Source organism: Gymnoscopelus microlampas (genome assembly GCF_963454915.1).
Source record: "Gymnoscopelus microlampas genome assembly, chromosome: 20".
NCBI lineage: Eukaryota > Metazoa > Chordata > Actinopteri > Myctophiformes > Myctophidae > Gymnoscopelus > Gymnoscopelus microlampas.
Window position 1 is genome coordinate 19649401 of NC_139957.1, and position 18382 is coordinate 19667782.

At 40.9% G+C, this 18382-nt stretch overlaps 2 protein-coding genes across 4 annotated transcripts in view; one reads left to right on the top strand and one right to left on the bottom strand.

Moving 5' to 3' along the window:
- LOC311035956 (uncharacterized protein) overlaps window positions 1-18382 on the bottom strand; it is a 96823-nt gene that overhangs the window by 76869 nt on the left and 1572 nt on the right. For 2 of the 3 annotated variants that reach the window (XR_014599813.1, XM_084044473.1), the window contains exon 1: window positions 6053-6110. The exons of the other annotated variant lie outside the window; for it this stretch is intronic. The gene's annotated coding sequence lies outside the window, so the exon portion shown is untranslated. Of the gene's footprint in view, window positions 1-6052; window positions 6111-18382 lie in introns of those variants that run through there. 3 annotated transcript variants of the gene reach the window in all.
- pax9 (paired box 9) lies at window positions 6251-18173 on the top strand. The gene is given in 5 exon segments (XM_084045707.1): window positions 6251-6463; window positions 7204-7836; window positions 10942-11054; window positions 11056-11082; window positions 16486-18173. Coding segments are annotated over 5 exon segments (987 nt in total). The 5' UTR covers window positions 6251-6459; the 3' UTR covers window positions 16696-18173.

Below are 18382 nucleotides of genomic sequence, written 5' to 3' on the forward strand. Positions count from 1 at the left end.
CAATTCCGTTAAGCTGCCTCTTGATAAAAGATGCGCTTTTGATGCGTTTTTGATGTTTAGCCCAATTGATACAAATCCATGTATACTATCAGGTTACAATGAATTTCAAGCAGATGGATTTTATTATGGTCAAGTCTAGCTTGGATGGATAAAACATATGTGAAATGCAAGCTCAATGGAAACTGCAGACTGGAATATAGGCCTACTAAGGGCATATATTAACAATACAAATAAATAAAATAAATACAAATAATAATAATTATTATTATTATCATTTCAATAAAGGGGTAAGATATAATCCATAAACAACACATCACTCTATAAACCCCTATTGAACAGTTGAAATTATACAAATATTCCGTTAAATTGTAATAGATATGTGATATGTCTACCAATTTAAATGGTAGCCTGTATATATATGGCAACAACTGACAGAAATATGACGCCTATAAGGCCTATTGAAATGTTAAGTTCCGTAAAATTACAGCTGAGACTGCAGACATTTGAGCCGTGACCTGCTACTTAGCGTCATCAATGTCTTACCATGACAAATCGTGTTTTCTCTGGGCCAATAACATGATGTCCTTGTATGATAATAACCCACTTCAGCACGCATCCGCATGCGTTCACGTGTAACCTACAACATCAACGCAACGGCCCAGCATCGGAAACACAAGCATATATATACATGCAACCAACCAATTCAAATTCTTTCAACGTACGTTACGTATACGTATATGCCTATACTTGGCTATTAAAACGTATCCCGATTTATCATCATCATCCTTTTAAAAAAAGATGAGCGTGACCATTTCCAGTCAAGGGACAATAATGACGAATAATGCTCATTTAAATATATGACTTCTTAACAAAACCATTCAAATAGGGCTGCCTGCCTGCATGCATCCATGAGTGCGTCACGATAATACGCTTTGACAGGTGGCATAACAATAACCTGAATGCATATTGATACAAAAATAATGTACAATATGGTCAAATATTTAATAGCACACATCATTTCGATCTCGACGTACGCTCTATATTCTGACACGATTTCACTCAAGTTTGGCGACGCAACGAAATTAGGAACTGGCGTCGTTTAGCAATTGGTCGGACTCTGATTAGATTGATTGTTCATGCTAACCCCCTAAAGCAATTGTCGATATCTGGATATTTGTGGGAAGGTTGTTAATTTACTGTGTAGCCTAATTTGTAGACTTCCTACACATTTTTTTTTAAACAGACTTAAACGAATTCCTGAGGCAAGCGAATTCCCCGGCTCCGGATTTGTTTTACTTGCTGTAAAGCAGGCCTATGGGCACACAGGCCCACTGCTAGAAAACTACCATAATTAAAGGGATTCTCACGGTTTGGTGCGCTATATATCTTGTAGGCCATTGGCTCTCAAAGAGGGGTCCGGGTGAGGACCCCCAGGGGTCCATGGGGTGGTAGGGGGTCCCCAGGAAAATTAGTTAATATAGCGTCACAATCATTTTAACCACTTTAACCATGTTATACTTTGGCTATTCAAAAATAGCAGATATACAAGCTCATAGCGCGAGTGCCGCGCTATGAGCTTGTAGATCTGCTATTTTTGATAAATCCCTGGCACAAAATATTTTGGAAATGGGGGGTCCGCAGCCAAATGCATATCTTTTTGGGGGTCCTTGACATGAAAAGGTTTGAGATCCACTGGTGTAGGCTATGTGTTCTTAACTGCAGTAAAACAACCAATTTCACCTGCTGAAAAGGATGAACACTGAACACAATATAACCAGAAAGAAGTCTGACACTTAGGGACAGAAGGAGAAGATATATAGTGGAGGTATGAGTATAGGCTATATTAATCGCAGCCTGTAGGCCTATATCTCAGAATAGCAGATTTGGGCTTTGTGCAATTTGCTGCCATCATTCATCGTCGTCTTTGGGCTGTCCCAAACGAGACTTCATGGCGTCTTGAATCCAACAGCAAAACAAAGGAAAGGGGAAGCCCGTCATTTATCATTTATCATTATGTTATTAAAACTTTGCATTAACACGCAGATCCATTCTCTCGCATCATCAGTGGACTGGAATTTAAATTAACAAATTAATTATACACTTAGAGAAAGTGGTAGACTTACATAACATCAAAGATCGTTATCACAATCACGTCACCATCCTCATTATCATCATTGCCATCATTAGCCATTTTGGAGCCGCATCTGGCCTTAGACTAGAGATCCGACAATCTGACGTCCAACACACCAACTTGAGAACAAAGAGCTGCAACTTAATTTGCCTCATCCCGAGTCAGCATAAGCATTCCAGCCATGAAAACAATGTTATAGCCAAGCACCATGCATGCACTTTACGTTGTTTTACTGAAAAGGTATATAAACATCGAGGCAATGAAGCGCACTCAATGTAGACACACATGCAAGCACGGTGATCCTGTTGGGATATATAGCTTAGATTTGTTTGTTATATATATTTGTTTTTCTTTGAAGAGAGAGAGAGAGAAAATATGAGAAAAACGGGAAACAGAAAATGAATGACATAGGATCAAAGCCCCAGAATGCACGCTTATCCTATGTGCACCATAACACATGAAGAGGATGAGCCAATGTACACAGAGGCCTATGCTGTCATATTAGTGTGGGTCTTTTCAGTGTAATTGAACTTGATTGTTATAAGCAATATTGCTGATTTTATAAATTGCATTTCCCAATAGTTAAATTGGATATTGAACGGTCACTCATGTCTTAACGATCGCTCGTGTTCAAGTTAGTCATTGTAGTTCAGCTTGTTCTGTCACATTTAAGATATTTTGAGTATAGAAGCGACTTTATAAAAGAAACGCATGGTGCACTCCTGGATAAACTTGACAAGGGGGGGGGGGGGGGTCGCCACTGCTGCTGCATGCTGTAACAGATAAACAGTTCAGAATTGACTGCTGACAGAAAAATATCAGAGCAATATATTTCTTAAACAATTTCAAGTTAGACAAACATGTGACGTGGATTAGGAATGTGCACTGGAGCTGTGATGGCATCACATTTCAAATGTCATTTTTGCGCGCATGCCGTTTCCAAAAATCATACAGATCTCTCATGGGAACGCATTTGTGTGTTTACAGAGGGGGGCTTGTTGGCCCCCTTGGCTGCCTGCTCGACAGGACATATATCTTTTAAAATCAGTTAAAAATATTGCAGGGGTTTTGTAGACAATAAAGTAGTCTGCTAAGCAAACTGTTCTGTTCGATTACATATTTTTGAATATCCTGGTCAACAATCAATGGATATGGGCCTATCTTCTCGGAGTATAATTTGTATTTGCAAATTCAACATTATTACACTTCAAGGCGCTTTTATTTCAAAATGGATCTTGAACGTCCAAATGGCATTATAAATCTTCTTATACACGGGGGCAATAGGGGGGCTTTGCATGGCCATTGACTGCAGCAAATATGCGGCAGACCTGCTGTACTGCTATACTTTGAAAAATGTCAATGTAATATGAAATCAAAATTTGTGTTTATTTCTCTCCCATATCTAAGAAAAAAAAGAAGACAAGCCTATTTTATACTTTGGCAATTAAAAATAGCAAATAAGCTCATAGCTATGAGCTTGTAGATCTGCTATTTTTGAAAAATCCCTGGCACAAAATATTTTTTGAGATGGGGGGGGGGGGGGGGGGCGCAGCCAAATACATAAAAGAAGAAACCAAATATAGGCCAATTCACTAACACAATAATCCCGTCTATGGAAATAATGCGCTGTAGTCGAGGACTTAAACCTGCTCACCGCTCCTTGTTACACAATCAATAGATCACAAGTGATGCGTTGCCTTCACGGGCAGTATAACCATTCAATTCGACATGGACAGTCTTGGCTGAGTGGACTCACTGTGTGAGCAGCATGACAACCCTATCTATCTATAGCATTTACTGATGGCCTTTCTGCTGAGTAAATGAACCATTAGATGAGACATAATTCAACTGAATTATTCAGTCGCACAAATTGTCATTTAACCGAAAGGATATGAATCCACTGTAAATATTAAGCATCGAATGTAAATCTATAAGCACACATCATGCGCAGATAAATGTTGGACATAATGTGTCGCGTGGCATTTTCATGCTTGGTTAAACTCGCGTGCCTGACTTGCCCGATGCGATGCCCCATGAATCATGATCATCAATAGTTATCCAATATAGCCTAATTATGTTATAAAATTATGGAATTGGCTTTTTTTAAGTACAAAAATAATGTACACTAATATTAATAACAATAATAATTCAGACACTATAAAGTCTACCATGGTGGAGCATAACAAAAAAACATTTGTAAAAACTATTCTGAAAGTGATAATTTGTGATTCAAATGAGCAAGGCAGTTTTGTAAAACGCACATAAGGCTTTTAATTGTGCACCAATTTACCAAACAATTTTCCAATTTCTTTGTTCATTTTGGCCATTTTTCATTGGCAGGGAAGCGTGTATGGACAAAATGTGTAGCCTGCATATAACCGAGTTGTAATGGCATATAAGCGTCCTATATTGTTGCCCCTTGTCTCAGGTGTGTAATAACAGTGCAGTTCTATCCGCTTCGACCTGTTGCCCCAATTGTCCTACTTTCTTATTATCCCGCATAGCTTATTTCGAACCTGGGAGATCTATAGTGCCCATCGGGACCTCTGATCCCTTGAGTTGACCTTTTGTTATTTCAGCCACCGGAAGCACCTCAATGGAAACAAGTTGAGCACGTTTCCCAATGGTAAACATTATGCTTGACGCATTAGTGGCATGGGAGCGTGGGGCCAGGGGGATCGACCCCTCAAACGCCCATATAGCGCCATGCAGGGGATGGCAACAAAGTCTGCGAGGCCTGGACTCCATTGCTCTCTTGCCACTTAAAGCCTATCGATTATCCGAAGATGTCATTAATATTTACAACTGCAGTATAGGCTATGCGAGTGATTTGGTGTTTCTAGTGTTGTTGAGCCCCTGAAATCTATGGCATGAGCGAAGCTTATACACTGCTGTTACGTGGCCCTTTTCTTGTAGTGGGATGGGGGGAAACAGCGCATGTATGACATGGAGAGAAAGAAGCAGCTCACATATGGCTAGTGAATGTTTATTTCTCTTGTAGACAGAGATACGCGTGCCTTAATTCTTGCGTGCGGAATGTCTATAGAACGACGAATTAATGCAAAGGTCTTGTCTAGGCCATGCAGTCGAATGAACTAAATTAATTCCTCGTGAAGCTACTTTCACAATGACCACCACAACACATTATACACGTTACTGTGCTTTAAACATACAAGAATCAAACTGTTTCGTAATGTCATTCAATCATTATGATTTTAGCGTGACGATGACACGGTGATAATGTGCACGTCATTATTAAAAATTAAGAGAATGCAGGCTGACAGTTGAGTGTCTTTCTCTGAAGCTCTTTCAAACCGACATTTTGATATGAGCAACGGAACGTGATTCAAGCCTATACGTAACAAAAATCGAGAATAAATGTCAGCCGTTAGGCCTACATGCACAAATTAATATGAAGTGAAACAGGCCAAAATAATGTTGTCTCTAGGTAGAAACCTTGCGCGTAATGCGTAATTTTCGCGCGCAATGTACAACTTAGTCCTATATAATAGGCCTATGTCTTACCTAATTTATATACACATCTTCCAGTCATTCCAAGCTTCATATAGTCCAGGCCGATTTTCCCAGAGGGTTCATGATATTTACCGTTTGATGGCCGTGTTTAGAACATATCATCATGGGAATGACTGGATATGTGTCTAATAAAGTCTGTCATTCGCTCGTTGATGATTAACGGATACCCAATCCATCTGGGGAATACTGGCCATGTCTTGAAATACAATGGCCCTCAAACGCATGGACACATGGTTTGTAAACCTTCTAAAAGTTATGTTGTACTCGAAACTAACCGTTCACCCTTTTGCCAAGCTCTTTTCTGAATGCTCGACGGTGTTATAACTTACAAGTGAAGATCTGACTCATATTCAGAATCACAGTCCTGGATATTTGTATTAAACTTACCCTATATCTGTGTGAATAACAGATGCAATGCATCGTGGTATCCCCGCTCAGGTTCTGATGGAAGAGGGGGGGAAGCCCGTGCACGGCACATGTCATGTCAAAGTTTTGCACCAATAGAAAAGCGGCTGTGCGCGATCTCAACACTCCATTGGCGGACCGGCGCTGCCAGACGGGGAAAAGTGTTGGAAGTCCAGCCCATGGTTTCTGCAGATTGAAATGTAAGCCTGTCTCCCAGACCATCAGGAAACAGATCGCGAATTTGTTCCTTCTCGCTCTTTATCGTACCCGTGGCGCACGAGGGGATTTCCTTGACAGCATTCTGGACACTCGCAACACTGGACACAGGAGCGTACCCACACGGGAGGCGTGATTGCGACACCGCGTTCATCATTTGTGGATATAACGCAATGGGTAAGTTTGACGTTTGATCGTTTTGGTGTCAGGGGATGGAGGAGAGGAGCGATCGGTGACCGAATATATGCCGCATTTTCCACCTTGCCGTTGCGTGAAGTTCGACCGAACATCGCTCGAACTTCATGCAAACGGCAAGGTGGAAAATGCGGCATATTTGTCTCGCACCGTTGCGATTTCCTCACGATGTAATCTAGCTGAAGGAGGAAGGCTGTTACGCATTGTTGAACGAATCAATTATGCTTGAATGTTGGCAATGGCCGCTGTCTATTCAAGCACGCGACAGTAAAACAGTAGGTTATCCAAACACCATAAACTCCAAAATTATACATTGTGAGAAATATATCTGGTTAGATCATCAATACATTGATAAAGACCGTTGTTGTGTAGAGGGTGTTTTTGTTTAAATGTATTTATTTATTAAAAACCCCAAATACTACATGGGCTTTGCTCCTGGTTGACTTCAAAGTATGATGCTCAAAAACATAAGGTTCTTGAGATACCGTGCTAAAAAATAATAACAGTAAATAGTAACTCACTTTTATTAACTTCAGTTTAGCCTATAACAGATATACACTGAAATGTATAAACAGGTCACCGCCTCAAGCGACCATGGCAGACGTAATAAAGTGTAATAATCGCTGTATAGCCTACAAGTACTAGCAAACTGTAATCGAGGCCTTGGCGTGATGATGGTGTTACATTTTTGTTCTCTTTTGTGTGTTTTTTGGTTATACCAGAACCGGCCTTCGGGGAGGTGAACCAGCTGGGTGGTGTTTTCGTCAACGGTCGACCACTACCCAATGCCATCCGGCTCAGGATTGTAGAGCTGGCCCAGCTGGGAATAAGGCCGTGTGACATAAGCAGGCAGCTCCGGGTCTCCCACGGCTGCGTCAGCAAGATCCTAGCTCGGTACAACGAGACCGGCTCTATTCTCCCGGGGGCCATCGGAGGCAGCAAGCCGCGGGTCACCACGCCCACGGTGGTCAAACACATACGGACATACAAGCAGAGAGACCCGGGGATTTTTGCCTGGGAGATTCGGGACAGACTACTCGCTGACGGGGTTTGCGACAAATTCAATCTGCCATCTGTCAGCTCCATCAGTCGGATCCTCCGCAACAAGATTGGGAATCTGTCCCAGCAGAATCACTACGAGTCGAGCAAGCAGGCTCCTCACCCGCCACCACAGCCCGCGTTACCGTACAATCACATATACTCGTATCCAACTCCCATCGGTGCCACGGGGACCAAGGTACCCACTCCCCCTGGCATGCCCACCCTTCCCGGACACATGGCTATGCACAGGATATGGCCTTCCTCGCACTCGGTAACAGATATTCTTGGGATACGGTCGATAACAGAGCAACAAAGTAAGCATGTTGTTGCCTACCTTTGGAAAATAATTGTGTTTTTGGGGTCTAACAGCGAAAAGGGCATAAAGTAATTTCTAAGGTTTGTGTGCGCATGCTTGCTATGTGCGTGCGTACATGGTTGGTGTGTGTGTGTGTGTGTGTGTGTGTGTGTGTGTGTGTGTGTGTGTGTGTGTGTGTGTGTGTGTGTGTGTGTGTGTGTGTGTGTGTGTGTGTGTGTGTGTTCTTGCTATGGGTGTGTTGTATGTGCGTTATAACAGTTTTTCAGTACTCTCGTCTCTTTGTAGACGCTAAACTTTGGCTAAAGTAACCGCTCGAAAGCTGATGTGTATAGGCCTCTACACGGAGTGAGACCAAATAATATCTGACCTCCGGTTTGTTAGTGATGTGAAAGACAAAGTAAGCTAGGAGGCGAGGAGCACTGTAGTTCAAACGTCTTGCATAGAAACAGATGGTTCAGCTTGCAGTAATAATTAAGAAGCGGATGTGGAATATTGGGTGGACAAACCAAGGCAGGGCGCAGTGGCGAGGTGAACGGAATCAGAATTAGGTGTGTGTGCACAGAGTTTGCCATGAACCAGACATTTTGTGTTAGCGCTGTTAACATCAGTGGTGGAAAGTAACTAAGTAGATTTACTTAAGTACAATTTTGAGGTGCTGGAGTATTTCCAATTAGTTATAGTTTTACTTCTACTCCACTACATCTCATACTCCACTACATCTCAGAGTCAAATATTGTACTTTTCACTCCACTACAACTATTAGAAAACTTAAGTTACTAGTTACTTTGTAGATTTGGATTATTATTACAAAACAGACTACATATAACCTTTTGTAGCCCTATTTAAACTTTAGCTCTTTAAAAATAGCCGATCTACAAGCTCACAACGCATCACAATGCGAAGCGTTGTGAGCTTGTAGATCTGCTATTTTTTTAAATACTTGTATACATTTTATAGGCCTACATTTGAAAAGTTGTCAAATGAGATATTCTGCATAATGAGTACTTTTGGTACTTTACATTTTGGTACCAATACTTTTATACAAGCAAATTTAGAATTCCTGACTTATACTTGTAACAGAGTATTTCTACATTGCAGTATTGATACTTTGATACTTCCACCACATTCAAAAGTATGGCTATACACTCTTCAATTTTAAAGGGATTTCAGTCGAGTCTGCAGGTCTATGATAAGCTACTGTTTGCTGTAGTGCTAAAGATTCATGTTTTAAGGTAATTTTGATCGCATAGATACTATACACATATTTGTAGCCTAACATGCAGGTAGCCATAAAACTTCTTCTTGCACTCAATAGCACCGCAACTGTTTTGGAAACAGTGAAACAGGATCCTCCATAAATCACTGTTAATGGTAGACAAGTTGTTGTGAAACCTTTTTTTTCCTGAGACAATGTTTCTTGTGGCAGCAAGGGAAGTGTTGTCAGTCGAGGGCCCGTGCTACTGTCAGGAGATAGACTAGCCTACCTATGGCTGTGGTTCTCAACCTTTTAAGGCCGAGACCCCCCCAAAATAATCATATTTGAACTGCAGGACCCCCAGATAAATATTGTGAAAATAGCCGATCTAGCTTGTAGATAAGCTATTTTCAAATGTTTTGCCTCTTTCTTATATTATTTTTTCTTATATATTATTTGACAATTTTGATGCTGTAATGGTATTTTTTTTAAAGGTATCAAGAAGGTCTTAAAGGTCCTTAAATTGTCACTTCACCCCCCCCCCCCCCCCCCCCCCCCAAAAAAAAAATCATGTGGGCCCCCCTCTGGGGATCCCGACCCATATGTTGAGAACCATTGACCTATAGCACGACAGTGCCTTGCAGAAACATGCCCAGCAGACAGACAGGGAGGCCTCGGCAATTCTATGCAGACTTAACTCGGTCAGTCTAAACAACACATTGTCTCTCAAATACGAGGCAGATATTTCATGCCGAACAAGAAATTGCAAGGGGAGGAATGTGTTCTCAAAGGCTGCCTTTCTAAACAATTTATGCATTTCCAAATTATTAACAGATGTTTGCGGCAGGTTCGGAAAGCCGAAATAAGTGTACCATACACATGACGTGAGACCTCTTTTAGCGTCACAATCATTTCACCAGCCATGTGATTTCATTAAAAAAAACTGAACTTTTATGGCAAACGACAGGTATGAGCGTGCCCATTACCCTGTTAATTGTAAAAATCAGAAATAGGCCTACATGACTTAAATATCATAGGCTATAGGTGTTTTTACTTGCGGGAATATTTGGGCGCGCGCGCACACACACACACACACACACACACACACACACACACACACACACACACACACACACACACACACACACACACACACACACACACACACACACACACACACACACACACACACACACACACACACACACACACACACGTTCGTCACTCTAAATGGCTGTGGGTGAATTCAGTACTAGAGGCCTATCGAAAAATATATTTTCGAGAAGTAGGAGGAACAAGGATATTAAATAAGACACTCTTGAGTCGCATCAGGTTTCAACACTGGTGGGCTTGCTTTTCCCCATTCTTTAAACGTTGGGAGTCGTGTATAATATAATATCCATCATGCACAAAGGGGGAAACGGTTAAAGTAAATCTAATTTGTCCCCCCACAGGAAGGCGTTTGGTGGGCTAAATGTTCCTGGCTATTACACGAAAGGGTCGTCTTACTGCATTCCGTTCATGAATTGGCCTTCTCGGTTTGATCAGCGGCTATATGGGGCGCGCGCATGTTCGCGCACACTGATTTCAGCAGGGATGGAGGCTCTGTTGTTTTGATTTCAGCCGGGATGGAAGCTCTGTTGTTTTGTACGGCAACGATGCTTACTATATTACTTACTATAGAACGTGAACTATTCAGTCTATTGTTCGTGCGGGAAAATGCCAAATGAGTCAAGCAAAAAAATGTTAGTTTATATGCCCGGTAGAGCTATGGTAGTCTGGCATGGGGTGCAGACCTGGGCCTGTGGATTTGCAAAGATAAATGCATGAGAACTAGAAAGTGTGCAGGTCTTTTCTTTATCTTCTCTGACTTCCCTTATCTTCTGTCTGTCTCTCTTTTGCCCCCAGTTAGTGACAGTCCGTCCTTTCCCAGTGCCAAACTAGAAGAATGGAGCGCTATAAACAGGACTAATTTTCCTCCAGCAAGCTCTACACTAGTCAATGGCGTCATTGGCGTGGCATTTAGAACCTGAAGCAAAATACACACAGGTAAAACAAAAAGGACATCTCTCATGTACTTAGGGTTCCACTTTCGAGGACTAAATGCTTTAGCATGGAGACCTGGTGTTAAACACGGGCAGTAGAAGAGCCTGGTAATTAAGGCTACGATCCTGATGCCAGGCTTAATGATCTAATAATAAGTATATGGCCTGGAAAATTGTCTCACGATATTAATACATTCCTTCTGCAGTGGATGCATGCACTCAAACGTTGTCATTTGTTCCTGTCTAGTGTGTTGGCTTTGGTCTATGGACTATCCTTCACGACTGCATAAGTGAACATAAGAAATTATAAATACTTTTTTCATTTTCATAAATTTTAACATTTTAATGCAAAACTAATAATAACCAACAATTCCTAAAGTGAAAGAGTTTATTATTTATCTACATAATAAGACATTATGAAAGCCCCCCCCCCCCCAGCCCCACCCACAACAACGTGTTTATTTTCAGTTTTCTGCTGCATTTCTGTAGGATACGTTTCAGTTCCAACGTCTTAACAATTCCGTTGGCACCAAAATGCGTAATTTGACCACCAGATTTGTAAAAAATAAGAATAAAAATAAATTAAAAACGATAATATTTGTGTATATAATAAGAGGAGTCCTGTGAAATGGGCTAAATATTTTGAGCGTTGTATATGTGCACATATTGCTTGACTAATTCAAATGGGAAATTAAGCAGAGTCAATATAATTTTATTACCAGCCATTGTCATATCAAAAACTGCTATTAATATAGCTTCCGCATTATTATTATTATTTTTTAAATACAACTGACACATTTATGTTCTGTTAAGATAACGAAAACTGAAAATAAAAGTATCTTAACCTTGTTGTGTCAGTGTCAGGGGAGGCCTATGTGTTTAATCCAGAAGCTTTTTGATTAGATTTTGAATTAATTTTGATCAGTGGCTTCATTTATGTCAGCGGCACATGCCTGTATAAAAAACATTTCATCATAATGGCTATTTAGATTTTCTGAAAACGGCAACAAATGGCGGGCTATGATGACAGCTGTGCGTGTGTGTGCGCGTGTGCGTGTGCGTGTGTGTGTGTGCGCGCGCGCGTGTGTCTTAGTGTGACAGTATGCATAGATTCAACGATGAATGCGCGCGTGTGCGAACATCATGTGTTGGCACATTCTTTTTAATTCCTATGGCACGCGATTCCTGATGGAGACAAAACCATTTCAACCATTTCAAGCCGCATATAGTTTGGTTTCTACGCTCATTTTATTTAAAACAACATAAAGCAACAGATACAGAATTCAGACATTGAGGGCGTGTGAAGCCTTCTTCAAAGTAATGGCACAAAGACACAACTGAAGACAAACGGTCTCAGTGGTTAGCCTACAAACTATACAGAACAACGAGTTATAGTGAAGCATAAAATGCAGAAAATAACAACTATAAATTACAGACTGCATTTCACGGCAAAACAAGAATGTTGCAACAACGATTTCTCAAAAAGGCATATAGCCTATAAAATCTGGCCCTTTTGCATCAGCCATTTTATCTGCTGCAATGTTGCCTACCTATTAGACCTATTAGCATTAGGCGTATGAGTGCAACATTTAAGAACGCGCGTGGAAATAAGTGAGTGGGTGAGACTGAGAGAAAATGACAGACATAAATTCCCAACCCATGTTGTATGATATATTGATATTGCTGCTTGTTGTATGACTAGGCTAGATCTGGTAGCAATTCTTTGACGCAGGTTTCACAAGACATCTACTATCCACACACCCAAACAAGCTTATAAACTAATATACAGCTTATTTTTCTCTATTGCCCTAAACGAGAACGTAGGGTGACGAAAGATGTTCTAGGTCATTTGTGTCTCTTGGCGTGATTTCTAAAGGCCCAATGAGAAGTCGCAAATAGCCCCAGTCTAAACGCCGAATGGCTGTTTGGCCGTAAGGCCTGTTTCCCAAAAGAGGCACTGCAATCAGATGCGCCCATGGGACTATCAGACGATCCTCATTTGAAAGAAGAATTGGATCATTAAATTTCGATTCAGGGTTAATGTATGCGCATAAGTCTATGTAAACAGAGCCTGCGGCTCGGAAGTCATTCATAATGCCCACTTTCCGTCCCCGTGTCTCCAAAGGACTGAAAAGATATATATCAGACAGACACCGTTTAAAATGTGAGTTTCCAAATAAACTACATTTTTAGCAGATGATTTTAGGTTGCCATTTCCCTAGATTAACATGCTTTAACGCCACATTTAGCTGATCAATAAAACATTAATATATATATATATATATATATATATATATATATATATATATATATATATATATATATATATATATATATATATATATATATATATATATATATATATATATATATATATATATATATATATATATATATATATATAATAATCATGGCCACATTTGAGACATGGTTATACAAAGATTTCTCAGGCGTGGTTTGAGTTTTCCTCGGTCTAATTATGGTCAATCATGCAAGCGTGTTTGTCTTGACATTCAGGTGAACATTCACATTGCCATTAGTTTGTTTGCCGTTACTGCGAGTTTTTAAATCAGGCTTTCATACTATTTGTGACAATTAAGGGACATGGAAATAACTCGATTAACAAAATAATTTCGATCAAATTGAAAAATAACTAGCCTAATGACAATATAGGCCAAAGATGACGTGATCTTGATTACAGGCCGTTCACAGAATAGGTATATGCTTAAAAAAAATCGAAGTTATCATATATATAACATGAAATTGTGCTAATAGGCCAACTAATTCCCCAACTCTACTTAACAATCTACACATTTATATCATTTAATTTCTTTCATGAAAACAGCTTAGGGGGATATTTATTTGAAAATCTATGACTTTGATAAATTATGTAAAACATTTAAAGTCAATTTGGCATTTTGTGGAATAAACTTGCATAATCGGATCAATTTGCACAAACTTCCAAACACACCAACTGACACACATAAACATCCCCAGACAGATGCGTGAACACACACACACTCACACACTCACACACACACACACACACACACACACACACACACACACACACACACACACACACACACACACACACACACACACACACACACACACACACACACACACACACACACACACACACACACACACACACACACACACACACAATGCCAGCAAATCCTAGTCAAACAGGACAGAGGAACAGAAAAAAAGCATGCAGCTCCACCAGTGATTGTCAGTAGTCATAGACCACCCAGGAATAGAAATTCTGCCCCAATGTTGAAATGCTTTGTTGAATTCCTCCAGTTAAATGTTGTCGCTCCGCCAGCAACATTAGACCATTCATGGTGAAAGCCTCATGCTTGCCTCATTCTCGATCATATTTCAACTCTTCCTGTCTTTTCACTCCCAATCTCTTGTGACATTTGTATTGCGGTGCGCCGGTGCCCCCAACCCCAACAACCCGACCCTGTCTCCCATCATCTGGCATGGCTCTTTGCCACTTTTGTAGAAAGAACCCTGCATCCCCAGAGAGTCAACTTTTAAGACATTACGATCATAACAATAATATTTAGGAAATTGAAGAGTTATGTTCCAAAACGTCATGTATCAATTTCAGAAGAAGGTCACTCGAAAGAGTGACTTGCACTTTCAAATCTCTTAATATATTTATTATTATTATTATTGTTTTTGACAGGGGCCTTAAGAGAGCCAGTAATTTAAGTATTACTCCAATATGCTTTACTTTAATTTGGCAAGTGCAGATCTGACTGTTTTCAAATTGTGGCATTTTGTAACCAACTCTTAATTTAGAGACTGTACAGCAAACCCCCCAGTGTTAACATTTAGGTCAATTGAGTCAAATTAACACTGAGGATTTTGCTACGTGGTTCTGAATCGGGTCTGTGTGTTTAGAGCTGCTCAGCACATGAATGGGTTTCAGGAAAATGTTAAATACATCAAATGACCAAGATTTGAGTAATGAGTAGCTAATCAGGAGACAGCAGTGAGATATTCAAGTTCTGTTCTAATTTTTCTTCTTCCACTCCCCTCTCTCCTGCATTCCACTCACCCTTACAGGTATAGCCTATACGTTTTTACACTCAGAGTTAAATTTACACTGAGGATTTTACAATGCACACTGCAGCTACTAAGTCAAGTTGTGTGTGTGTGTGTGTGTGTGTGTGTGTGTGTGTGTGTGTGTGTGTGTGTGTGTGTGTGTGTGTGTGTGTGTGTGTGTGTGTGTGTGTTTGTTTGTGCGAGCACATAGTAAGTCTCACTTCCAATTCACTGTCCAAAGTGAAAACTGTAAATGACACATTAATGATGGGACCTTCAGTCTCGATTCCTTAACAGAATGGAAGTGAAGACTTTTCTGTGTGCAATGTGGTTCCTAATTTCCGAACTAGGAAGACAATTCACATTGCGAGGATAAAGGAGCACTTCATTTTCAACTTTATATTCATGTAATTGGTCCTTACTTATAAAATGGCACCATTTTCGTCTGCTCGCTCTGCATCTCAGAGGAGGGCTATGGACAGTTCAGAAACCTACCTACCAGTGACATCATCATGGGGAATTATCCACCGGGCGAGGGGTGGGGGTGGGGTGGGGGGGGTATTTTGGTTATGCCCCCCACCACCTCAATTCCTGCTGTGTTACAACATAAACAGTCCCCTCCGTGTGGGGAAACTACAGCCTCTCTCTTTTTCCTGGAAAGTTTGCATGCCGAAATAGAAACCATTGTTCATTAATACAAAATAAATACAAAGTTTGAAATCTTGTTTGAAATGATCAAATGTGCCTAACGGTTGATGTCACTGGTTGGCAGGTTTATGAACTGTCCACAGCCCTCCTCCTCTGCAGAGCGAGCAGACTGAAATGGTGTCATCTAATGAGCATTAACGAGGACTAAATATGAAGATTGGTCGAAAATGGCAGAAGTGGGCCTTTAACTAAACTGAAATTGGTCCCAAAACCAAGTATCTTCTCAAAGCAAAACGTGAAAAAAAAATGTGTCAGAGAGTCTGACGCAAAGTACCAGATAAGCCCTTAAAGGGATAGTTCACCCAAAAAATCACTTATTTTCTATCGATTACTCACCCCATGGAGACTTGAATTCTTGTTTTTGTCTCATTCCTTAGCCAATAATTTGATGACCGGCGGAAAGATGTGTCCGTTAGGAGACTCAAAGTTGACACTTTGAGTCTCCTACCGGAGCCGCCGCTGGTTATCAAATTATTGGCTTAGGGAATGCGACAAAAAATCTCCATGAATTCAAGTCTCCATGGGGTGACTAATCGAAAAAGTCATTTTGGGGGTGAACTATCCCTTTAAACAATTTCTTTATAGATTCACAGTAGAGCTACACTCGCTAACAACTCTCTCTTCCTTCGGTATATAGACGCTGAGTGGATTGCCCACAGTGAACAGCTATGTCACAGCTCCCAGCATCCCTCCTTACCACCCTCCCACCCAAGTGTCGCCCTACATGGGGTACAGCGGCACCACGTCGGCCTATGTGACCGGGGCCACATGGCCGCCAGCCAGTGGCAGTGCTCTATCTCCCCACAGCTGTGACATCACCTTCAGGAGCAGGACAGCCAAGCCGTGACGCCTTTCCACCCCGTCACGGCCTCATGCACTGTATAAGTCTTTAACAACACAGACAGACAAGAGACAAGACACGGGGGGAGAAAGAAAGTGAGAGAGCGAAAGGGGTGGAGAAAGGCCAGGCAGGTCTGTCCGCTTCTGGCCTGAAATCACCTCATCACCACCACCACCATCATCATCTCCTCGGTACGCCCATGAAGGACCTATACAGCAGTGGTTCTCAAAGGGGAACGCAGGGACTCTCAGGGTTCGGAGGGTCTAAATGTACCCTTGCAGATCTGTAACTCTGATTGCAGGTCTGTAACAAATGGAACCAAATGGACCCATTTGTAAACTGTCAGAGTTAAAGGGGTATTTTTCCCCACGGTTTTCTTACCTTTTCTATTATGTTATGAATGGTACAGTAGAAAAATGTCATAACTCCATCCCGGGTCCGCCACAGCTAAAAACGCACTAGTGGACTTCTAATGGGGCGCATTCAAGACAATCACGTTGCATATGTGTTCTGTCACTATGAACGTCAGATCTCACCAAAAAACAAACAAAAAAAAAGCTATTAAAATACGTGATTTAGTGCAAGGACCATAGGCACACGTTTTTTAGCTGTGGCGGACCCGGGATGGAGTTACAGATTTTTTTCTACTGTACCACTCATCCTAGGATATCATATCATCATAGAAAAGGTAAGAAAACCGTGGGGGAAAATTCCCCTTTAAGGAGAGACCTTGAAATGTTAACGTTTGAGAACCATTGACCTACAGTACCAAGTTACCCATGTTTGTGCTGGTCTCAAACCACACACTCCATAGGCCCTATGTGAGAATATGACACCAGATAAACAAGGCCCAAACTGGGGACGGACCAGTCCTTTCATATCAAGTAAAGAACGGCTCTGTTGTGTGTCCAAAGAAGAGCGTATAGGAGGACAGGTGTATTGAAGGACTGACATGAATGCTACTATGATGAGGACATTTTGCCATCCATCTTCTTAATTTTCTCTCAATTTCATTACTGCACACATTATGCAAATGTCTTTGGGGGAAAACAGTGGTAATGTATGACTTCATGAATAAGCCATCACAGAAGCGGGAGAAGTTTGCATTTAAGTGTTTCAGGGTGCTTATCAATTGTTAGTTTTATTTTTATTTTTTATGTTTGTATGCTTTTTGGTTTTATGTTTTTGATAAAAGTAACTGTCTTATGGAGCATTGTTTTTTCCCCACTTCTCAAAAAAAAAAGTAGCCAGTTCAAGAGCTCCCATAAGAGAAGTTCATGTTTATTTATTAGACTAAAGGTACGTTGAACAAAGTGCAATTAGCCTCACAGACAGCAGCACGGGATTCTCCACGTGCACATTTAGACACAATTGGCATTTGGTCTTATGTTTGAGTCGATAGCGTTAACATATAAGCTGCACAGTTCCAAATGTTGCACAATGAAATTGAATGTATCTTATTAAATTGTTTTGATGTTACTGAGCTTTCTGAGCCACTGACAGTTTTCTGGGGAAATCATTAGCATCTTTAACCATTTTAAAGCGTGACGGTGGCAAGATGAAAGACGTCAAACATGTTTTAGAAAGAATATTTGCTTCCTTTATTGCAACATATTGCCTACACGACGCCAGTCGCCAGCTGCCCTTTTTACACTGGCAGGAAATAGCATCACGTGAAGGCTAATATTTGCAA